Source organism: Cervus elaphus, chromosome 30 (assembly GCF_910594005.1).
Source record: "Cervus elaphus chromosome 30, mCerEla1.1, whole genome shotgun sequence".
Classification (NCBI taxonomy): Eukaryota; Metazoa; Chordata; class Mammalia; order Artiodactyla; family Cervidae; genus Cervus; species Cervus elaphus.
The window spans coordinates 23,289,522-23,314,950 of NC_057844.1; the positions used below are offsets into that span (position 1 = coordinate 23,289,522).

Genomic DNA, 25,429 nt, shown 5'->3' on the forward strand with positions numbered 1-25,429 from the left:
TAGATGTATTAGGATCTGTTCCACAAACTCCTTATTCTAGGCAGATGTACTAAGCGCACAAACTGCAGGTATAAGATGGAAAACACACCTTACAATTTAATGAAAAAACTGACATTTACTAATTATTGACCACTTATCAAGGTCTGTAATGTGTACTTGGACACGTACAGCTTGTAACCACCTTCATGGTCACAGATGGAGAAACTGAAGTTTAGAAGAATTCATGCCGTTCCCACAGAAGAACCTATTTCTAACTCCAATTATTTTCTTCCTGCCTCTTAATGTGGCCTCTCATGTATACTTTACTAACAGCTTTGAAGAAATATATTCTTTTAAACGGGGTTATTAGGATAACAGAAAACAACTTTAAACAGTGCAGACTGTGTGCCAATCTATCACAGATGCTGAGTCTAGTCTCAGTATCAGTGAGGAGGTTGAGTCCTGCACCCATTTGCACACCAGCCTCTCCTGGAAGATGACCTGATGAACCAGCATGGTGTGGGGCCACACCGTGCAAGACAGGCAAGTGACACCCCCCACAACACGTCCCTTCCCTTCCTATCAAAACCAGAACATCTTAATTATCCACTAACCCCTTCTATCACAAAACAACTTTGAAACAGTCACATGAGAATGAAAAAAGGGGCTGAGTAGAATTAACAGAAAAGAAAGAAGTAGGAGCTTCATGACCGTAAGAAAAGTCCCCGAGCCTGTGTGCATATAGACAAAACGGAGACGACATCCCCTTTTGCCTTTAGAGGACAGCGCCGTACAAGATCTGAGACAACGTCCATCAGGCACTCCAGAGACACCTTGAGAGGGGAGCAGAGGGGTCCTGGCTTACTAGGGAAGGCCCCAAAGGTCCAGTATAGAAATGCCATCAGCTGTGTCACAAAATCAAAGTGATGGAGAAGAATTAGAGGGGAAAATGGGAAACTAGAGAAAGAAAGACTAATGGACGCTTACTGAATCACCTAGTGTGAAGAGTTTATCTCCATGAAGAAAACAGCAACGAGAACAGAAACAGAAATGCTCTGTGTGATGTGCTACATCTCAGATGAGCAGGGACCGCCAGGTGACCCACCTTGTGTAGTTACATGCTTCAAAAGAGCTTCAAGGTGTTCTTTTTCCGAAGCAGTAGCTTGATGGAGCCAAGCCAACATATCTCCTACGTATCTAATGAAAAAACTAAACGTTAGTGAAGATTTCCTTCAGAAAAACACTGAATACTCCAATACTGTCTGCTACTATACCTCAAAGGGTCATGGGAGTGCATTTCAATGGGTCTAGGGGTACCTCCTGGGCCCCCTCTTGTAAGAGCATCAATGAATCCACGAACCACTGTACTTCTTCTGGCTGTTCCAAACTCATCTAAGGTATACCTAGAAGAAACAAGTTATTAACAAACAATTGTTTTTCTTTCTAATGGCTGTATCAAATTACTCATGCACTTTCTCAGATAAGCTATCTAATGCCTTTTTTTACACAATTCTCTCAAGCAATACTGTTTTAAACAACAAAAAATATTTAATAAATAACTTTATCATAGTGATAATCCAATCCAAAGGTGCATCGTTTTATGTCTAAGAAGGAATGCAGGGATTTACAATCAGTAACAGAGGTTGTGGCAATAAAGGATAGAGCAAGGGATTTGGTAAAAGTGAAACTCCAGACAAGGTGGAAACCCTGAACTCTACAGGTTCCAGCGCCCATCCCTCGTCCAAAACATGACACTCCACTGCACAGAGAAGGCCTAGGATGTGGTTCTCAGAGGCTGGCTATAGTTAGAACTCTGCAATCCAAAATATAAGACTTTTTCTTCTACATTAAAAAATTCTCATGTATATTATCACAGTATACCACCAAAATTTGTCCAAAATATACCATTCATATTTAAAAGCTTATTTTGACTCCAATGGTAAACATATTACATGCTACTTGAATTTACTGACCAGCTATGCATTAAGAGCAAATACTTTATTTTACATATATTTACAAGTTATCAATTACAGTTGGCGGGGCCGGGTGGGGGGCGGTGGTTGCGAGGGGGAAGACTTGCAATGCTGAGGAAATTTTTAGGGAAAAAAGATTCTGAACTGGAAAATCAGGCTATCTGGGGTCAACTGATAGGATGGCTTAAAGTTACCAAGAGTCCCTGTTTCCTTGACTAGAATCAGCCTTTGTTTCTCACTGTCAGCACTGGGTGACCAACTGAAAGTTCTGTTTTAAACATACACAGGAAAACAAAATATTTTTTCGTAGTCCCATGTCAGTAGATTCTAGATCCACGAACTTTTAAATCTCTAAACAGTACTCTACTGTTGAGAATTATTTCATTACCCTACATATAAAGAAAAGTTACAAAAATTTCACCAGTTTTCAAAAGAATTTCTTAGGCTACACTGCTTTCTTTAATATGCTTTTGATTTAATGAAAAACCCACCTTTTTTTTTTTAACAAAAGAAAGCTAGAAAGGGGGGATATTTTTAAATAAAAGTGTAATGAAGCAATCAATAGCGATAAATTGTTAGGACTCTGAGCCTTTTTAAAGGACTATGTACCAGTAACCATATCCTGGTTGTGTGTGGTTTTGGGTTTTAGTTAAAAGGAAATGGTTTTGAAATTCCATGCAGTGACATACCAGCAATACGTCAAGATGAAAATGCAGTTATCAAGCTAAGTTTTGCAAAAGTGCACAGTCGCTTTACATTCACTTTGTTTTTTTAAACAAATTCGAACCAAGGTGCTTATTTCTATTTCTTCCCTCATGCTCTTAAAAATATAAATGCTTAGGGTACAGAATGCCTTCCTTTAAAGACCATCAGTTCTATGAAGTGACTTGTGATCAGATTTATGACAGCACAAAATTCATCAACTTTTTAAATATGTAAAACTAATCTTCCCCTGGGGACCCAAATGACTGCAAAATAAACAGAAACAATGTAACTTCTGTTTCTAGGACTATTCACTGTGACCACAGGTTTTATCAGAAACCAGTGAATCCACCGGCATTTTAAATGTGGGGAGAGGCAATTTTAAAAGTCTGAAAAACACTAGAATCTAATCTTTTTACTATAAAATATAAGTAAACATTAATATTAATGCTAATTTTCCTGCAATAGATATAATTTGAAGCAAGAAGAGCATGAGCTAAAATGAACCTTCAGTATCTGAAGACATGAAATCTCTTTTCCCAGAGACAGAAGAAAATTTCCTTGACCAAAAAGAGATTCTTTTCCAAAACAGGTCAAAAACTGAAAATGTAGCTTTACAAAAGTGAAATGTCAAAATTATGTAAATATTCTAAAATGCCTCTAGTTAAAATGAAAAATCAAAATCCCCAGTTTTTATGTTTATCCATATTAGAAAAGGAAAAATTCTGGTCAAAAAGCAAATAAAATGAAAAAATTTTGTCCAAAAAAATTAAAAGATAAAAGAATAATGTAAAAGACTCTCTAAGAAATGCAACAAATAAAGAATGAAAAAGAATCAGCATTGTATGTATGACTATATCCTTTAATAATTGACATGCTGAAGGTTTACCAGTGGAAAGAGGACAGTATCAATTTGTCCATTTCTACCTGCAGTAAATTTCTTTTTGAAAATACTTCTGTAGTTGATGTATGAAAAGTTAATAATGCATTATTAACATTCCAGTTATATAAGACCTAACAAAACCTGAGTATGGCAATTTCCCCCAAAGACTTCAATAATTGACGTTTTCTTAAATGTGATACCTATACATTTGAGACCCAATATTGGTGATGGACAGGGAGGCCTGGCGTGCTGCGATTCATGGGGTCGCAAAGAGTCAGACACGACCAAGCGATTGAACTGAACTGAACTGAATGAACAGTGAAGCGTCTCTACTTTATTTAAATCAAGTTCATATAGTGCCATCTGGTGGTTAACATAATACATCATAAAGTTTTTCCCTAAATTTAAAGAAACCACCACTCTGAAAACAGGTGATTACTTAAGATGAAAGGCCAATTTTCTTTTTTCAACGTTCATCTTATGGTACTTAACTGGCACTAGAAGTCTCTTTCTTCCACATTCAATATCCAAGTGTTTAACCATCCACACGGCCCTATGGCCCCATCCCCTGTGTATCCTGTGAGGATACATCTTCTTTGCCTATTTTAGTTCTATTGTCTCTCACGCATTTTGCCTTGCTGTCAGGTAGGCCTTAAATACACTTCTCTTTAGCTGAGAATTTTCCACTTTATCTCCTTTCAAAATAAAAATAATAGCCAATGCTTTGTGATGAGTAAAGCATGATGCTCAACACCTTATGGGAACATTCCAATTTTAATCTTCACAACAACCCAGCAAGAGAGGCACTATATTTTTATCCTCATTTCACAGCTCAAGGAAACCAAAGCCTATAGGTACATGGGTTCATCAAGAAAATCTAAATCGAAAAAAAAAAATAATAAAAACAGTCTAACTCAGAGCCCACCATTTAAACCATTATGCAATACTGCTCCTTTCCAAGTGTCGACCAAGAATCAAAACTTAGAAAAAATACATTTATATGGTAGAAGTCAGCTGATCTTTTCAGAGGCCCAAAATACATGAAGGCCTTTTTAAAAAAAAAATTAGCCTTGTGAACAAATATGAATCTGTGGACACTGTTAGACATTATTAAACAAACACCAAATGTTTCAGGTACTATAATTATAATCAAACACCAATACCTTACAGTGAAAAAACTGGGAAAGAAATTTCGAAGATGATAAGATCTGCTAGCTGATGGTCAATAATGAGCATCAGCTTATCCCGGGAATCCGCACAATATGGAGATCTATTGTGATCCAGCTCCTGCTACTAACCCAGCAACCAGTTTCTGCAAGTTCCTAAAGGCACATGTTCCTCCTCAACCCATGCACTAGCACCTGCTGTTCCCTCAGAGACATTCTCTCCTCCTTTTCATCTTGGAAAATGCTTGTCAACCTTCAGAACTCATTTTATACCTACTTCCTGGAGGAAACGTTCTCTAATGTACACCCCTTTCCCCACCAGACTACTCGAGCCACAAAGCACTTGAGACTTGACTTTTAGAAAAGCAACTAATGTATACATTACAGTGGATTTGTTTACGTCTGGTTCCATAAAGTAAAGCAAGTTGAAGGCAATGTTTTATTGATGGTAAGCCTGCCACACTTAGAACTGTGCTTAACATACAGTGAGTACTCAATAAGGAGCACTGGGGTGTGACTATTTTATGTTATCTGTCAAGTTCCAGCATTTGTGTTCTACAATCTTATTACAGGACAAGTAATGTTTTAATCAGAAAACAGAGTAAGAAGGAAATCTTCTAAAAATATAGAAGCATATAAAAGACATGACTCAGAGCAGGACTGAACGCACACGTTCTCTGGCTTTCTGTTCCTGAATTTGAACTCCCTACTTGGTCTTCCCATTTTCAAATATGAAATATGAAATATGTCTGGACATTTCCCAGACATTAAAAATGAAAAAGGATTTGAAGGAATGGATGAAAAAGATGTGGTACATATATACAATGGAATATTACTCAGCCATTGAAAGAATGAAATAATGCCGTTTGCAGCAACATGAATGGATCTAGAGAGTGTCATACTGAGTGAAGTAACTCAGACAGAGAAGGAGAAACATCATATGACAATCTTTATATGTGGAATGTAAAAATAAATGATAACAGATGAACTCACTTACAAAACAAAAAGATGCACAGACTTAGAAAATGAACTTGTGGTTGATGAGGGGAAAGGGGTAGTCAGGGAGTTTGAGAAGGTCATGAACTCATTGCTATATTCAAAACGGATAACCAACAAGGCCCTCCTGTACAGCACATGGAACTCTACTCAGTGTTATATGCAAACCTGGATGGGAGGGAGGTCTAGGGGAGAATGGATACATGTATATGTATGGCCAGTCCCTCCCCTGTTCACTTGAAACTAACACAACATTGTTAATTGGCTATACCCCAGTACAAACTAAAAAGTTTAAAGACTGAAGACAAAAAAAGGACGTGAAAAGTAAAAGAAAACTAAAACACAGAACAATAAAAAATATATGTTAATAATGAGTGAAATTCTTATCCAAAGCATTATCACATAGCACCTGGCTGCCGTAACTTACAGGATTAAAAAGCTGAACTCTTTCTTTTCTGGAATCCTACTAATGGAATTCTAATTTTAAATCTTTTTTCATCTCTGGATAATTATTATTTATTACTCTATTTGACCTCCACCCCTCCAGGGCAGTGTTAATATAGGAGCTTTAGCTACATACAATTTCAAGGTAATTAACGAGATAGCATAATGCAGCAAAGACCTTAATGCAGCAAAGACGTTAACCTCTGCATGAATAAGAGGTAGTCTAGATATTGGGACATCTTGGTTTTCATATCTGTGTTGCATTCTACAGCATGTAATATGCAATTAGGCTGATGCTCCAATGGTACCCAGATGAGAGAAAAATATCAAATTATTATATTGCTCAAACTATTGTATATAAATTTGATTAACACTGAAATTCAATATAAATTACCAAAGAAAAAGTAGATTTGCTTTTTTATTAATTAGGAAAAAGTCACTCACTTATATAAGACAGGTCTGTCCTGCAGGGCTTCCATCGCCTGAGTTAGTACTGGAGATATGTCACATGATTCTTGTGTCAGTGTTCTGCATTCACCTGAAAAAGGGTTAACACTGTAACACTTGTTAAAATACAATTAGGCCTTTATTATGTCCACTGTACAACTAGAGTCTAAATACTGCATTTAAAAAATGCTTGGAAAAGCCTAAAGAACATACCAATAAAAATAAAACATACCAAATAAAAAATACCAAAAAATAAGAACATACCAATAAAAAACTAGTTAATGCTGCCAAACTAAACATTTAAGCTTAAATATCTAACTTCAGTAGACCACATCTGCTATGTACTATAAAAAGTATTTTATTATTATAAGAAACCAGAGTTCTGAAGAAACCAATTAATGAACAAATATGCATTAAATAACTGCTATACACACAGCAATGCCAAGAAGGGAAGGGAATACTAAATATCCATCACCAGGTCTTTACCCCAGGGGCAATCTTTAAGCAGCTTGCTAGAATGTTTATATGGGTAACTAATACATACTAGTAAAATTAAATTTACTATTCTATCTACAAAATACTGATTGAATGTCTACTCTGTTCAAAAAACAGGACATGTTCAGAAATTCCCAACTTTTGCTGGGTGAAGATCTCATGTTCCTTTGTTTTTAACAGGTAATTCTACCAACACACTATTGAAACATTTTAAAACACAACTAAATACATAAACCACTTGTGGTAGGCAAAATAATGGTCCTCCCAAGATCCCTAATCACTGAAACCTGTGAATATGTTATTTTATGAAGCAAAAGGGACTCTGCAGATGGAATAAAGGGGATGGAGCTTAAAGAGGGACATTTTCCCAGATCACTTAAGAGGGTCCAAGGTAATCATCTAGGTCTTAAAAGTGGAAGAGGCTAGCAGAAAAGTCAATCAGAGATATGAGATGGAAGAAGAGGCAGGAGAGATTCAAAGTGAGAAAGCGACTCCATCTACCCATTGCTGGCTTCAACGATGGAGGAAGGGGCCACAAGCCAATGCAGGCGGCCTCTAGAAGCTGGGAAAACCCTCAGTGACAGCCGGCAAGAAAAATCAAGAGCTCAGTCCTCAGACTCAAAGAACTAAATTATGCCAACAAAGTGAGTGAGCAAGGCAACAGATTATTCCCTAGAGCCTCCAGAAATGAATGCGCATCTTTTCATTTTAGCATGGTGACTTCTGACTACAGAACTATAAAATAATAAATTTACATTTTGTTTTGAGCCATTAAGATTGAGATAAATTTGTTACAGCAGAAACAGAAAATTAATTCACCATAACGGTTATATTAACAACAAGGGATGTCTAATCAACCTTAAGCACAAATACTGACTTTGTTATTTTTTCATTCCCATCCTTAATCATATATAGCACCCAAACAATAGTAGTTACTTAAGAGGCAAATACAAAGACAGTATGTTCAAATATTTTATTACTAAGATCAAAATGTTATCAAATAAATACTAAGTGAAATAAAATCAAGCACTCATGAATCTAGACTTCACCAAAGAAACCACTTACTTTGAGCCCATCGGTAAAGTCTTTCATAAGACGTTTCTTGAAGCAAGGCCATTTGCTCCATAATTTCTAAACTAAAAAAATTAAAGATTATAATTTATTTAAAACTTTTAGCCAATAATAAGAATCTAATTATTTTAATTACAGAATGATTTGGTTATAGCCTATTAACTTTTTATCATTTTGTGGAGTAATTTTTTAGTAATTTTTTAATAATTAAATAAATGTTGCCAAGTTTTAATACCATCACTAAGACACTCAACTGCTGTTTTACGCTAAAAATCAGGGTACAACTTCCTCTTTATCCAAAGACACATAAAGATTAAACTCTTACTTCACATAATGCCATACACTTTAAGAACCTAGAAAATCTTTAAAATTTTGGAAATACAAGAGGCAACACAGTCATGAACTGAAAAGGCTACTCACCCTGCTGTTTGTTGGTTTGTACGCAAGAGAACTTTAACATCATTATGAATCTGTTTTACTCTTCCCAGTGCCTTGAAAAAATCCTTTAAAATTAAGAATGTAACTTTAAAGTTTCCATGTTTTCAGGTAAAACTGTATTACTCTAAATTGAAATATCATGACAAAGGAAAAAGAAATTATTCTACCTACTCTAATGAAGACTTCTTTATACTAATCTCAACTTTCTCTAAATTTTTATAAAATGTATAATAGATATTTAGTGAAGTGAAAGTTGCTCAGTCGTGTCCAACTCTTTGCAACCCCATGGACTATACAGTCCATGAAATTCTCTGGGCCAGAATACTGGAGTGGGTAGCCTTTCCCTTCTCCAGGGGCTTTTCCCAACCCAGGGATCAAACCCAGGTCTCCCGCATTGCAGGTGAATTCTTTACGAGCTGAGCCACAAGGAAAGCCCATTATTCACATTTTAAAATATATATTAATTAGATATCTACTATATGCCAAATAGTGTACTAAGATGTGGAGATAAAGTTTATAAAGACAAGATCTTTCTTCAAGAATTATACAGTTTTGTGAAAGAGTAATGTAAACCTGACGATTATAACATAAAAAAAAAATGCTATGTATTACATATCTTATGATGTAGAAAAGTCAGCATGGCTTCATCATCACAGGAGATGATGGTTTATGAGTCTATCATATACCCTTTCTTGTCCCCTCATCCAGGAGTGGAATGCAAAGTTGGATGCATAAACATACATGAGTTGACTGATGCTAAACTCCCAGCTTTTTTTCCCCTCTATAAAAAGGTACTGGAGCCTTAGTTTCCAGATAGCCACAGTATTCCAACCATGAAAAGTAGTTGATGAGTTATTTTTCTTTGATGAATAAAAAAAATTTTTTAATGTTTTAAAATCCCGAATACTGTTAATTATTTCTGCTGAGGCGGGGGGAGGTGCGATGTCACATATTTAAAATGCATAAAGTTCCTCAAACTATAAGGGCAATAAATACCAATAGGTAAGGCACCTACAATTCTCTCACCTACTTAACAGCCTACACTCAAGGGACGGTTCCATCCCAGCCCAGGCAGTAAGATAACAGTGACATCTACCAAGTGTCACTCAGTAAGTCCCCCACCCTGGCCCTCCTCAGGAACTCTTCCTGCCCTCAGAGTCCAGACAAAGGTTTGCAGTTCCTCCCAGTTAGGACACTGAAAGGTCCTTCTCAAGAAAAACTGAGTATCTTCAAGGGGAAAAAAAGAGGAATGATACTTTTCCTTATTGTTTAGCGTTTTGAGAGGCTTTATAGCTCGAAGGTTTGGAAAGAATGGCATGGGTTCAGAAAAGAATCAGATGAAAAGGTAAGGAGTTTCTAATCTCAGGAAAGACCAAAAGTTGTGAAAGAAAGAACATGTAATCATTGCAACATCACTGCAATGTAAACAGAACATGCCATGTAACTGAACTATGAGGCAGAAGAAAAGAGAACATGTGTGTGTGGAGGGGAAGGAGCCATGGAGGAGAGGCTAATTACTCTTAGCTCATGGTAGGAAATCCATAGAAAATAGTTAACATCGATATCCAAAGCATACTTCTTTTCACCAGAGGTTCAGAATACAACAGAATCTACGGAAGAAGCAATTAACAAGATTGAAAATGGTTGCCAAAGGACTTAGAGATGGAAAGGAGTGGAACAATGAGGTGAACGTAGGCTTTCCTTATAAGCCTTATTGTACTCTGACTCCTAAAAAAAGAGTACACATACTGCTTTGAAAAAAATAAGGTAATTAAAATCTGTACCTTATATTGCTAAGCTTAAAAACATTTTTAAATCAAAAAAAATTTTAGGTGGTAAAATAAATCACTCTTAAAAAAGAGTGATTTCTCTATAACATCTGTAACTGCTGTTCTTTAAGTGATTTCAACAGAAAGCAAAGTACCTCAGTGATGGGTCCTTCTCTTGTGCCTCGGAGAAGACTCATTTCGTCAGAAGTCAGCTGGAACTTGGATAAGAAGGCATCTGCCACTTGTGCTCTTATTTCTAATCTTTGACTGTAATATTTTTTAAAAGGCAACAGAAAATCAAGCACATTATGCATTTTACATAGCTTTAAAACAAGTTACATCTCTCATATAACTTTTAAGACAAAGACGTGAAACTGTCTCAGTATCTTCAGAAGCCTCATTTCTGCCTCAAATATTAGCAGCTCATCAAGCATGTAGGTGATACAATTAGCTGATATTGTCCTACCTCTGCAGAGGGCACGGTAAGAGGCCATAGAAAAATGATGAACTAACCTTTATGTAAAAGGAGAAATAAGTTCATGAATGGTACAGGCAATACAAATCCTTAGCCACTTACATGTATGTGAATAGTTCACCTTATGGTAACAGAGTTGTAAGAGAGACATAAGCCAATTAATTTCTTCTCATTCCCTAAAAGTTCTAAGCCTTTGAAGCTTGTACATGAAGTACACAACAAATCAAAAATCAAGCCTATTATTTACTTTAGGTTAGAAACTGAAGTCAAGAACTCATCTAGTAATTCTTTATTAATCAAAAAAAAAAAAACACTCCTCCATTTTGTCTTCCCCACTTTTTCTGCATACTATCATAACAAACAAAAAAAATCTTTTCAAATTATATTATCTGAGTGCAGCCAACTTAGACTAGCTGACAATTAGGAAAAGCACACTTGAGTCTGCAATTCAACCTGCAGGGACCTGCACGACTGAGTTGGGTCACAATCTAAAGGCAAGTTGGGGATACAAACCACATGAACAGAAATTCAACATTCCTGCCTTTCAGATTTTAGATGTGAAGATATACGAATAAAATTAAAGTGTTTCACTAGTAGTATTCACAGGGCAGTAATATTCTCCAATTTCAAAATATTCAAATGAAACTGAACAAAGATAATCATTAACACTATCTGAACAGACAGAACAACGCACGCCATCTTCGTTTTGTTTCCAGGTTTAAGTTCACAATGTCAAATGCTCCTGCCGAAAGACAAGAGCTAAAAAGAAAAAGTCCTCCAGGTGGCAGTAATGCTCTATTTTTCTCAAATGACAATGCAAATCACCTACTTAAAATACAGATTTAAAAAATCTATGTCCTTAATTATCTTATTAAGTACTGATATCTACTAGTTACCTTAACATGTTTTGTTTTATACTTTTAGAAGCTCAAATCATTATCATACAGGATTTAAATTAATTATAACAATAAAACTCCTTGAGACTATACAAATTAACCATTTCAATGAAAATCTTTTGGGAGTTTCTTTTGGATCTATCTTCAGTCAATTTACCAGGCACAAAGGAAAATTAATCTCTTTAGTCTACTGTTTCACTATGTTTTAACTGAATCTAGTACAGTTGACCCTTGAATAAAGTGTGGGTCAGGGACTCCTACCCTACCCTGTACAGAGGAAAATCTGTATATAATGTTACAGCCAGCCCTCTGGAGTAGAAGATCCAACCCACTGTGGACTGTGTAGGACTACAAAAAATACATATATATATATATATATATATATATATATATATATATATATACACACACATATATAACTGGACCTGTGCAGTTCAAACCTGTGTTGTTCAAGGGTCAGCTGTTAATTCAGTAGGCACACACACTAACTGAGAGAAAATACACCACATTGTTAACAGTAGCTATGTCTAGGTGGTGAAGTTACATCTGATTGTAATTTTCTTCAAGTTTTACACACGTAAATGAAGGGAGAAGAAGAAAAATGTGATTTTTGCTTGCCTTCTCCTGACCTCTTACAGAGCAATGAAAGAATATGTATCACATATGTTCTGGATTTTTACATGTGTATTTGGGCGAAATAAATTGCTTTTATATTTTTATGTAAACTATAATATCAAAACCTAAGTTACAGTAAGTACTTTATAGCAAATAACACAATCAAAATTAAAACTATTAAAAAATAAGAAAGAATGAGAACATAAAACAACATAGCTGAGGAAAACTATCTAATTAAGTGCGGAATAGCTTCTGTCTCCAGTTGCCAAAGCCAATGAAGAAACAAGATGTACTACACATCTCTGTCTAAGAGGCGGAGAGGGATATGGAGGGTAGTACTCCTTGAGGTACATCAGGCAGTGTGTTCAGGACTCCACATAAATCACTTATTCATCACAACAACCCTGCGATGTTACCTATTACTCCTTTTTTCCAGATGTGATAACTGAGCCTGAGGGAGTTAACAAAGGACTCATATAAGACTAAAAATCTAATGAGCTCTTACCTAAGATTTAGATTAGAATTCAGCTCTTCAAGGTGTACATCCTTTCCACTGTAACATACTACACCTCAAAGAAAAACATTAACATTCACCATAGAGAAATTTGGTTGATGGGCCTTCTCAAGAGACCAAAAAAATACATAATAAATAGTGATTTCACCAATATTAAAAAACAAAGTTCATATTTATTCACCCAAAATCACTTACTGAATCTACAATGTGTTTTGCACTGAGACATAAAAAGAGAACAAGAGGCTGTCACTGTTCTCAAGCTCAGCTTCATAGGAAAGAGACTCAATCAAACCAACAATTAGTTACAAGAGATTGTACTACATACTAAAGATGGCAAGTTCAGTTCAGTCGCTCAGTCGTGTCCGACTCTTTGTGAGCCCATGAATCGCAGCATGCCACGCCTCCCTGTCCATCACCAACTCCCGGAGTTTACTCAAACTCATGCCCATCGAGTCAGTGATACCATCCAGCCATCTCATCCTCTGTCATCCCCTTCTCCTCCTGCCCCCAATCCCTCCCAACATCAGGGTCTTTTCCAATGAGTCAACTCTTCGAATGAGGTGGCCAAACTATTGGAGTTTCAGCTTCAACATCAGTCCTTCCAATGAACACCCAAGACTGATCTCCTTTAACTCAGGCCAGGAGAAGGAAATGGCAACCCACTCCAGTACTCTTGCCTGGAAAATCCCATGGATGGAGGAGCCTGGTAGGCTACAGTCCATGGGGTCGCGAAGAGTCGGACATGACTGAGTGACTTCACTTTCACTTTTCACTTTCATGCACTAGAGAAGGAAACGGCAACCCACTCCAGTGTTCTTGCCTGGAGAATCCCGGGGACGGGGGAGCCTGGTGGGCTGCTGTCTATGGGGTCGCACAGAGTCGGACACGACTGAAGCGACTTAGCAGCAGCAGCAGAAAGGGTTTGAATAAACTTTATACACAGGATTGGTGATCTGTTACTCTCTTGGTTTTAGACATAATTTTCAATTGAATCCACACTTGTTATCATGTCAGCCAACAAAAACATTAAGAGAAAAATTCACAGGTGGGTCTCTAACTGCAAGGAAACTTCTCTTTCAAAAGATTTGTTGTGATGCTAAAAACATTCTCATCTGATGCTCAAGGCACATGCTTAGAAATTCAGCACCTGCCTTTCCTTAGAGCTGACTGTCCTGTGAAGCCAACCATCTCTTCAGCACACTGTGCAATTTTCCTCACCATGGTCCATGCACCAATGGGAAAGAGATGTGTGCTGACGGAACAGTTCTGTGCCTTGGCAGTAGCAGAGTACATAATCATTAAGTTAAAAATAAAAGGCAATTGTGAAAAAAGATAATAAAATTACTAAACAATTTAAAAATCTACTGCTTGTTTAAAAGAGCAGTCAGTTTTGAATTATATAGGAAACAAACAACACATCATCACTTCCAAAAAGGGATAATCTCAGTCCCAGCTATCAATACTCCTAAACACTGTTTGTATTTGTTTTACTCTTGGATAATAGCTTAAAACCTCATATTTTGTATCATTTTTTAATCACTTTTTTGATTATTTTAACTCTGCTTTGAAGTCATTTATAGTTTTCTGAGTTATCTCCAAATTAATGAAGAATTGATTATATAAAGAAAAGCTTACCTTTCAGCTTGAAGCTTGGTGGTTTTTACTATTAAATCCTGAGTCTGTTCCTTTGCTGCCTAAAATTATAAACATATCTAATATTAGCACATTTCAATTTTATTATACTTCAGAAAACTAACACTGCCAGCTACTGGAGTTCAACAGCAAATGAGATATCACACTCCAGAACTCAAAGATATAAAAAAGGCCCAAGAAATTGAAACAGATGTTTTAAGGCTCACATACTACATTTAAGAACTCACTCAGGCAGAAAACAACACAATAATGTAATTATCCTCCAATGAAAAATAAATAAATTTTAAAAAAGAACTCACTGAGAATTCTCAATACACACATAACGCTAAGGCTTACAAGAAAGAAAAAGGTGTCACCATGATGGAATTTAATAGTTCCTGATGCTTTTTAGTGAAAGAGGCACTGCCAGGAAAACATACTTCAGTTATGGACGTGCTGAGCTGAGCTACCAGGAAATCTCTGAATGAAGTTGTCACTGATACTCAATAAGTCACTGATACTCAATGTACAAAAAATATCCCTCATAGAGGGTTCTGGTGAAGATTAGAGAAAGTCCCACATAGAAGACAGAGTGCTGTTCCTGACCAAGTCATACTAAGCAATCCTCTCTCCCTTGAACCAGAGTTGAAAGGAACAGGAATGAAAACGTATTTCAAAGACTAGGAAAACATTTATAAGGTGAACTGAAACAAACAAGTGTAGCCAATGAGATTCTCTCTCAGTGACCTGAACTGGGTAATACTATAAAATAAGGCAGTCAGTAACGAGAGGAGAAACAAGTCAGTGGTTGGAGACAGGTGGAGACATAAAGGCATTAAATGAATCAGAAGTATGTAGATCAATGCTAACTCTGTAGCCAAACTAGGGGTTTAGACTGCTTTAATAAATGGCCCTACACTTACAGATATTTTCCTGAGATATTTTTTAAAGGGAGTATAAATCATAATTAAGCTGGGTCTTCACTGGGCATAGCTTTAATCTGAAAGTATTCCTAAGGCTTTCTACAAAGGAATTTATTTCTGCTGCATTTGTGGAATATTATGGAATTCAAAAGTTTATGAAAACTTCACAGAGTTATCTCTATACTGGCATGATCAAAATACAAAGGTTTCTGGAGTTAACTGCACAATATTAGTAAACCATCACCGAAGAAACACAAAGAGAGTTATAATTTTAAAAAATTTACATTCAAACTTACTATAGGACATGATGTATCAGATATCCTCACATTCTGTAGACTTATCTAGCAATTTCTGAAAGTTTACCCTGTTATCAGGAACTACGCTAAAATGCAGTCATTATACCGGACCTGTAGGCGACTTGTCATATCTTGACAACAGCTGCTCATTGCTTGAACATCTTCATGTATGCTTTCAAGTTCCTGAAAAGGATAAAAGTAACATTAGATATAGTTAAAGCATTAGGTATAGTTAAAAAATTAGATATAGTCAAAGAAATTTCTCTTCTCTTAGCCAAATCCTTATTTTTGTTCCATGATATTCTTTTGCCAAAGCATGACAAAAGATTCTGTATTTAAGACTGAAAATGATTAAAAAGAATAACATCTAGAATATGAAAAGATATTTTAAAAAACTAGCATATTTCTTTTTAGAAAGGGTCTGACAATATGAAGATGGAAAATGTTTTAAGAATATGAATACATGTTCAGATTCTCATACTAAGAATTTATCCTAAGAAATTAATCAAATAAGTGTGCAACAATGTATGTAAGAGATGATCAACACAGAGTTGCCTAAAAGAAACGGCAAGTATGAAACATTTCCAACCACACAACAGAAATCTGTGCATCCATTAACAATGATAATATCTATGTGTGTGTGTGTGTGTGTTATTATGGGAAGATGTCTATATAAGGCTAAAAAAGGGCTCATAAAACACATACAACACCTCTCCATGTTTTTTGTGTTTTTTTGTTTTGTTTTTTTTTTTTTTTTTCAGAAAAATACACATATATGTGTGTAGAAGAACACAGGGAAAGTCCTGAAGGGCCACACAATAAAATACTGACAGGTTATTTTTGTGTAATAGAATCATAAGTAATAGTTCTATTTCTGACCTGCTTATCCTAAACAGCTTTTAAGTGAATAAAAGAATGATTTCAAAATAGCAATATCAGCAACAGCAAACAGAAACAAATAGACAGGCAAACTAAACTATTTCCTTTAATCTCACTGTATAATCTAATGAAACTAGCACTATGATATTATTAGCCAACTAGTTCAAGAATAACTTATTCCTAATATTTACTTTAGCAAATGACAACCCATTCCAGTATTCTTGCCTAGAAAATCCCATGGACAGAGGAGCCTGGCAGGCTACCGTCCATGGGGCTGCAAAGAGTTGGACACAACTGAGGGACTGAGCATGCACTACAGTACACTGAATGAATCTGATTTGTTAATAAATAGTATCACTCATGGACACAAATATGCTTGATGAGCTTCAGCCCACTGCAGTCATTCTTACTGATCCTCAAACCATCCTATCTTTGACCAGTGGAAGCCCCTTAACTCAGCTCCATAGTCCTTTTGACACTTCCCAGTGGTCTTTTACGGCTTCCTCGCTTTGGTACTTCTTTTCAGTGGGAAATGGTGTTTCAAGAGTACACTTTAGATGTGCTCATCACTACTATCCCTCCCTAGCTTTATGAACACTACCAAACTTCCCTTTTAACCTTCCAGATTATTAGACTTCAGCCAATGAAATTCTACTGCACAGTTAAAAACAGTCTATGTTGGACTTCCCTGGTGGTCTATGGTTAAGAATGTGCCTGCCAGTGCAGGGGAAACAGGGTTCAATTCCTGGTCTGGGAAGATCCCACATGCAGCAGAACAACTAATCTCATGCACCACGACTACTGAAGCCTGAGCGCCTAGAACCTGTGCACTGCGATGCAGAGTAGCTCCCACTCATCCCACCTAGAGAAAGCCCGCGTGCAGCAGTGAAGACCCAGTGCAGCCACAAACAAAGAAATCATAAATCTTTAAAAAAAAAATTGCCTTGTGTTTATTAAGCACCCGCTGGTACCATGTATGACATTTTCACACAACTCACATAGAAATATTAACTATGTAATATCACTCTAATTTAATATAATTAATAAAACATGTCATAATAAATAAAATTCATTTTCACCCTATGGTGAGTAGACTGCTCACTCAAATATAATGAATAATTATTTATTAGCTGAAGTAACTGATTTTAATTAATCTGAAAATTTCATAATTTAGGATACAGTAAGGTTACTCAGTCCCTATTAATCTCCAGTGGAAAAACAGTTATCCAAGGGAGGTGTACTCAATGAAAGACTATTTCTACTGGAAAATCACTCAGAGAAATGGTTTTCTGTTGCTGTTTAAAATGCTAAAATTCGTAAAAGAATTTCCCAGAGCAAATGTTTCAACGTTCTAAGAAGCAGCATTTGTGGAGGTTACGGATTTAGAAATCCCATCAGTCCAAAGAAAGATGCTGCTGAAGGAATTGTTAATAGTTAAATTTTCTATTTGAACATGGTACACAAACAGCAAGCACATCAACTCTATTTATAAAAAAACTTAGCACAGAGCCAAGCATACAGTAAGCGCTCAATAAATGCTAAATGAAAAGAGTTTACATACTTCTTTCACTTCCTTGAAAATGCTTACAAACTCTTCATTGATGGCTAAACTCCTGCGTTCGATATCTCCACGTAAATTTCTTCGAGTCCGCAAACTATTTTCAACAAAAAAGGTTGACAGTGCCTTAAGAGCTTCCAACATCTCCTACATAATTGGTAATAAAAGAATATTATTGGGACCAATTTTCAAATGTCTTTCTAATCTTAGGCAAAAATTACTAAAATCATTTCCCAAGAATTTATTTCCATTACACAATCCAAAAAATACCGGAAGACCTTCACATTAGTGAACAGCAAACTTATTTCTGAAACACAGTAAGGACATATTTACTTGTGCATCATGACATATATACAAGGTTATTCATTGCAGGATTGTTTGAAATTGCAGATTAGAAAGAACCTTAATGTTCATCTAAAAAGGATTGGTTAAAGAGACTGATACAGCCATTGAAAAGAAGAGGAAATTCTGTATGTACTTACATAGCGTGAGCTTCAAGATATAGGTAAGTGAAACAAAAAGTTACAGAAACATCTGTAACACCAAATGTTTAAAAAAAAAGGACTATGTACAGTACATGCATATTTACTGGTGCCTGCATAAACCAACTCTGGAAGGCTATATCTAAAAAATAAGTACTAACGGTAAATTCTAGGCTGGGAACTGAGTAACTGGGAGACGAATTTAGACTTAAGAGAGGAAGGTCTCTCTGAGACAACTTCTGAACCAAAATAATTCAAGAAAGATTTGACAGTGGCCAGTGGCTTAGCCCAAGATGGTCTAAGCAGATAAAAAAGAGATACTCCAAAAAAATTAGAATATATTTTTCAAGATTGAGCCTATAGGATTTGTAATGGACTGGATGTGAGATGTGGGGGAAAAGAAAACAGGAATAAAAAAAGCACTTATATGCTTCTTGCATGAAGGGTAAATGTGAGGTTCTTTACTAACAGGGGAAGAGAACCAGTTTGGAGAAAAATCAAGAATTCTGGCCATGCCGTCTGTGTGATATGGATCAGGTATCCAACTGGAGATGTCATGTAAACAACTGGAGCTTGGTAGAGATGTCAGGAACAGGGTTAGAAATTAGAGAATCATCATGCTTTTTAGTATTTAAAAAGCTATGAGACTAAAAGAGTTCTTTAACAGAGAGAACATGGGTAGAGGGCAGAAGACCAAGCCCATTGTGTCTAATAGCACCCTAAATCCTACAGACAGAATTCTTACACCTCAACTAATATATGTTCAAACAGGCTGAACTTTCCATGTTTTGACTACGCTATCATAAAAACACTGGACACATTTGGTTGCTCACCTAAAACTAACACTATACTGCAAATCAACTATACTTCAATTTTAAAGAATGGCTGGAATGACAAAAACTGTAAGGCTATTTAAATTCAGTTTACTATTTAAGAGACAGAAAAAAATCTTTAGCTATAAATATTTATGGCAAAAAATAGATAAAATAAAGCTGTTTCTTTTTTGGAACACAGCCCTGATACACCCTGGAGTCGAGGCTAAATGAGTGGTCAGTAAATGCTAAATGAACAAAATCACACAGACTAGGGGGCAAATGAACCCAGACACTCTCTCCATAACTTATTTTTCTCATGAGTAAAAAAGAAATAATGCTAATTTACCAGAGCAGCTGTATTAAAAGAGAAGATTCATGTCAATAACAGACACTTTAAACCCTTAATAAACTGTGTAAAATTAACATTTATTGAGAATTAACAAGAAACAACTCCTGCAGCGCTGTGCTGAGCATTTCACCTGGTTTCTCTCATTGAACCCTCGCAACAACCCTGAGAAAGTAACTTGCGGTATTTCCAATTTAGAGATTTAACATCAGCTTAGAGAAGTTAAGGGACTTACTCAAACCAGAATGCACCAGTTTGCTGGTTATATCTAGTAAGTGGTGGTCCTAGAGGCCACCTTTCTTAGTCCTCACAGTATAATGTGGACCATCTTTCTTACTCATCATAGTATAATGTTATCTTTTATACACAAATTCTTATCGATAGCTTACTGTCAGATGCCTACACATTTACCTATAAAACTCTCACTTCTACATTTTTTTTTTTTTCTTTATGCCGTTATGGCTTGACCAACACCTGTCGGGGTCAGGGAGAACCCCTCTTCCACCGTTTGCCTTCCTGACCCAGAATCTTCGAGGAACCCTTTTAAATAAATAGAGGTAACACCCTGGAAACCTCTTCGTTTCTCCAGGGTCTCCTCGGCTTCCCCCTTCTCATCTGCCCCACGTCGGCAACGCAGCCTGGGGGTCCGGCGGGCCTGAGGTGGCCCCCTCGAGGCGGGGACAAGATCAGAGCGAGGGCGCCGGACAGACGACCACCCCCGAACCCAGGCTCCCAGGGATGCGCGACCCTAGGCCCCTCCAGCCCCGCTCACCTTGTCGTTGTCCAGCCGGGTGTCCAGGATCTTACGCAGTTTCCGCGACAGCGGGTTGCTGGTCTGCGCCGAGGTCCCCCCGGCCCCATTATTGAGGCCGTTGGCAGCCCCGGTCGCGGGCACTACGACTACTTCCCCGCTGCTCTCGGCCATAGCGCCTCGCGTCCCGCCCCCGGACAGGCGCCGGCCACCTCAGCCCAGGATAGGGACGCGCCAGTAGCCGCGTAGCGCGCATGCGCGCACAGGTCGCGCCTGCGCCCTCGAACGGCTGTGCCCCGCCCACTGCTGTTCAGCCTGCCTCCTAGGAAGCTGGTGGGAGGGGTAGAGAAATCGAGGGAGGCGGAGCAAGACTTCAGGCTGGAAGGAGGAGACTCACGCGAGACTGCGTTTGCAAAGTGGACTGAAATTCAAATCAGGTGTAGAGCTGGGGTATTACGATTTATGGGATTAAAGAGATCTCGTAATCCTTCAATCTGTGAAAGTCTGAGCTAGACTTACATCCACTGAGACCTGTGCCTGGGCAAATACGTTCAGTTAAAGCTAATTCTAGTTAAGTTCACTTAATACTGTGCAGCCGTTTTCCGCTGTGAAGGAGATTTAATTGTGGATGCGCGAAGAATTCCTAAATACAGTATGTGAAAAAAGCAAGGTGCGTTGCAGTGTGTGTAGTGTGATCACCGTGTGTGTGTGTGTGTGTGTGTGTGTGTGTGAAATACCGGTACGTGCAAATTTGGGCTTTTTTTTTTCTTTTTTAGGATGGCATTCCTTTGGCAGACAGACTTGCACTTTTCATTTTGTACCTTTCCAAACAGACTGAAGTTTTCTAATCTCCCTTATGTGTTACTGAATATATTAACTGAGTACATTAAGGTAGGGGGCCCACTTTTCTGTGTTTATTTGTACTTCTCTGAATTTGCAATCGTAATAAAAAGGAACAAGATAATTTGGAAATTAGAAATACAGTAGGATGAAGACAGGAAAATTACTGTAATATTTAAGGATGTTTAAAGCAATTTATATGCTTATTAATATTCACCTATTATTCTTTTGTACGGCTAACTGTAAATTTTAAGCTAAGGGTTGGAAATCGATACTTTTAAACAGTTCAATATTTTCCAGCAGTTAAAAACGAATATTCAGGTAAGCCTCATCAGAGATGTAGGTTTTATATATATATATTTATTTAAATATGTGTATGTATAATATTTATATATAACAATTTTATTGAAGATAAAGGTTTTCTTTTAGTGAAAATGTAAAGGTATTTATGTATATTAAACTCCTTACGATAATAGACACTGAAAGAATTAGAGACAAGCTCTGACCTAAATATTTTAATTTAGTGAGAGAACAAAGACTTATATGTAAAAGAGTAAAGCATTTTTATATAACCGCAGAAGAACCATGCTTAACTGTAAAATGCAGACATTCTTACCTTCCAAGGAGCAGTTGAAAGGAGAGCCTCATCAATTTCCCTGTCTCCCCCTTTGGTTTTTTATTAAAGCTTTCCTGCTCTTTAGTGTCTGAAATAGGTGGAAGTCACACCATATTGCTCACTGTGACTTTATCAAAATATAATATGGCATTTATTAAAGCCATATGTGGTGAATCATAGAGTAAAATAGAATATTCAATCCTCTATATTCTTCCCTCTATTAAAAGCAACAAGTGCATTTTCAGCCATGTCCAACTCTCCGCAACCCTAAGGACTGTTGCCCACCAGGTTCCTCTGTCCATGGTATTTCCCAACCAAGAATACTAGAGTGGGTTGCCATTTTCTTCTCCAGGGGATCTTCCCGACCTAGGGTTCAAACCCGTGTCTCCTGCGGCTCCTGCATTGGCAGGTGGGTCCTTTACCTCTGAGCCACCTGGAAAGTCAATAAAAAACCACAGCTTCTATTATTTAGCATCCAAATGATTGAGAATCAGGCTCAGTGCTAGATCCCTTTAATGCACTGTTCTCTGTGCCTATTCTGCAACATCAGAATCATTACCATGTTATCATGTTATTAGTATTTTATGATGAGTAAATGAGTAAGTAATCCAAGGCTATGGAATCCTTCCCAAGGATATGAGGCTAACCTCACACCACGTACTTACTAAGTTAGCAATAGTTTTCAAATTCTATTTCCTTTTCCTCGGTTTTCGTTTTGAGTTATGTACACCTCTCACTTGGAATGTAGGCAAAAACTTTAGCAGCTAAACTTTTAAGTGTGTTCTTTGTTTGCATTGCTTGTTCTTACTACTTTTGCACTGACATCAGGATTATTTTTCTAAATCAAATTGGTCCTATCACTTTGTGGCTTTAAAAACCATAGTGGCAGTTATTGAATAAAGTACCTTTTTAGTATGGTGTACATACACCTTCATAATGAGATCTCAGAGTATCCCTCTTATTTTATTTCTAGGCACTTGCTTGTGGTTACCATGCTCAAACCACCTGTATTTTCTGGGCCACAAACACATCACAAATTTCTAAGTCTCCATACCTTGCCTCATACAACTCACTCTCCCAGAAATGTCTGCTCCTGTGAAACTGGTGAAATCCTATTTGTCCTTCTGACTCCACTCAAATATCACTTCTTCTCTGTACCTTCATGTAGCTCCCATCTGTCCTTGGGCAGAGTTAATTGATGTGTCATGCAAATTCCATAGCAGATAATATACAGCATCTCTATAACGTCTGTCATTCAATTATTTTTAAATTTAAGTGTTTGTTGTTCCTCCACTAGACTCTTATGTACTTGGATGATGGGATCTTTGCCTTCCTAGTCTGCAACATAGTATCTTACACAGTATATGTGCTTAGTAAAGGCTTATTGAGTGAAAAGTATTGAAATGAAGTTTTATGGTTTTATAAGTTATAGAGTTCTTTTTATTTGTTTTATTGAAATCCCACGTGGTGCTGGTGGTAAAGAACCCACCTGCCAAAGAAGGAGATATAGAATCAAGCATTCAGTCCCTGGGTTGGGAAGATCCCCTGGAGGAGGACATGGCTGCTTCAGTGTTCTTGCCTGGAGAATCCCATGGACAGAGGAGCCTGGAGGACTACAGTGCCTAGGGTCACAAAGAGTCAGACACGACTAAAGAACATAGCATGCATGCACATCGTTGATTTACAATGCTGTGTTAGTTTTCGCTCTACAGCAGAGAATATGTGTGTGTGTGTGTGTGTGTGCATAATACAAATTTTTCTCACATTCTTTTCCATTATAGGTTATTACAAGATATTGAATATAGTTCCTTGTGTTATACAATGGTGGTTTAGTCATTAAGTTGTATCCGACTCTTGCAACCCCATGAACTGTAGCCCACCAGGCTCTTCTGATCATGAGATTTACCAAGCAAGAATACTGAAGTGGGTTGCCATTTCCTTCTCCAGGGATGCTATACAGTAGGACCTTGCTGTTTATCTATTTTGCATGTAGCAGTATGTACCTGTTAATCCCAAGATACTAATTTATCCTTCCCCCTTTCCCCTTTGATAACATGGAATTTAGCATGTTTTCTGTCTGCAAGTTGGTTTCTGTTTTATAAATAAGTTAGTTTGTATCTGTTTTTAGTTTCCACATATAAGTGATACTATATGATATTTGTCTTTCTCTGGCTGACTTTCTTCGCTTAGTATGATATTCTCTAAGTCCATCCCTGTTGCTGCAAATGGCATTATTTCCATCTTTTTATGGCTGAGTAATATTCCATTGTATAAATAGACCACATCTTTCTCCATTCATCTGTTGATGGACTTTTAGGTTGCTTCTATGTTTTGTCTATTGCAAATAGTGCTGCTATGAATATTGGGATGCATGCATCTTTTCAAAGTAGAGTTTTCATCTTTTCTAGATATATGCCCAGGAGTGGGACTGTTGGATCATACAAAGATAAACTCACAATGACTTAAAATATAAGACATGAAACTGTAAAACTCATAAAAGAGAATATAGGCAAAAATGCTCTAACATAAATCATTGCAATGTTTTCTTAGTCTCCCAAGACAAAAGAAATAAAAGTAAAAATAAACAAATGAGGCTTAATCAAATTTATAAACTCTGGCACAGCAAAGGAAACCATGAGCAAAATGAAAAGACAACCTACAGAATGGGAGAAAATATTTGCAAACAGTGCAATCTACAAGGGCTTAATGCCTGAAGTATATCAACAACTCATACAGCTTAGTCTAAAAAACGAAAACATGAACACCCCAAGCAGAAAATGGGCAGGAGACCTACAGAGACATTTCTCCAAAGAAGACATACAGATGGGCAACAGGCACTTGAAAAGGTGATCAGCATCACTAATTATTTAAAAAAAAAATGCAAATAAAAACTACCAAGAGGTATTACCTCACACAGAATGGCCATCTTCAAAAATTCTACAATCATTAAATGCTGGAGAGGGTGTGGAGAAAAGGGAACCCTCCAACATTACCAGTAGGACCACACGGGTATTACTGCTGAAGCCTGGATTGACAGGTCACTTTACCGACTGACCCTGGATGGAGGCTGCCTCCGCAGCACAGCTGTGTCTCTGGAGACTGTTGTTTAAACTGCTGTCACCTGAAGAGTTCTCCTTGTGTCTGCTTTTTGCGTCACTTTCTCTTGAGTCCCTGAAGTGCCAGTTTCTTTGTGTCCACAGATGGTGTTTCTACATTTAGGTGTCCAGTTAGTTGAACCTAAAATACATGTCCACGCTCTAGTTTCTAGAAAAGCTGAGAAATAGAGTTTCAATTTCTCTGCAAAAGTCTGTAATGTACTGTCTCTCTCCTGTTATTTCTCTCAAGGACTTTGAAGCATCGATCCCACGTTTCTTATCTGTCTGTAATCACAGCTCCCTGAACCTTTTCTTTGGACCTACTATTCCCTT

The 25,429-nt window shown here is 37.2% G+C and overlaps 1 protein-coding gene across 1 annotated transcript in view; it reads right to left on the reverse strand.

The window, feature by feature from the left end:
- Positions 1 to 20,806, reverse strand: part of COG6 (component of oligomeric golgi complex 6) — a 49,393-nt gene extending 28,587 nt beyond the window's left edge. The window contains exons 1-10 of the mRNA XM_043892060.1: positions 20,567 to 20,806; positions 18,155 to 18,298; positions 15,826 to 15,897; positions 14,499 to 14,557; positions 10,519 to 10,630; positions 8,577 to 8,659; positions 8,151 to 8,221; positions 6,588 to 6,681; positions 1,254 to 1,382; positions 1,085 to 1,176 (exon numbers count right to left, since the gene is read on the reverse strand). Of these exons, the coding sequence (XP_043747995.1) occupies positions 1,085 to 1,176; positions 1,254 to 1,382; positions 6,588 to 6,681; positions 8,151 to 8,221; positions 8,577 to 8,659; positions 10,519 to 10,630; positions 14,499 to 14,557; positions 15,826 to 15,897; positions 18,155 to 18,298; positions 20,567 to 20,719 (1,009 nt within the window). The 5' untranslated portion in view covers positions 20,720 to 20,806. The remainder of the gene's footprint in view (positions 1 to 1,084; positions 1,177 to 1,253; positions 1,383 to 6,587; positions 6,682 to 8,150; positions 8,222 to 8,576; positions 8,660 to 10,518; positions 10,631 to 14,498; positions 14,558 to 15,825; positions 15,898 to 18,154; positions 18,299 to 20,566) is intronic.
- Between the last annotated feature and the right edge of the window lie 4,623 nt (positions 20,807 to 25,429).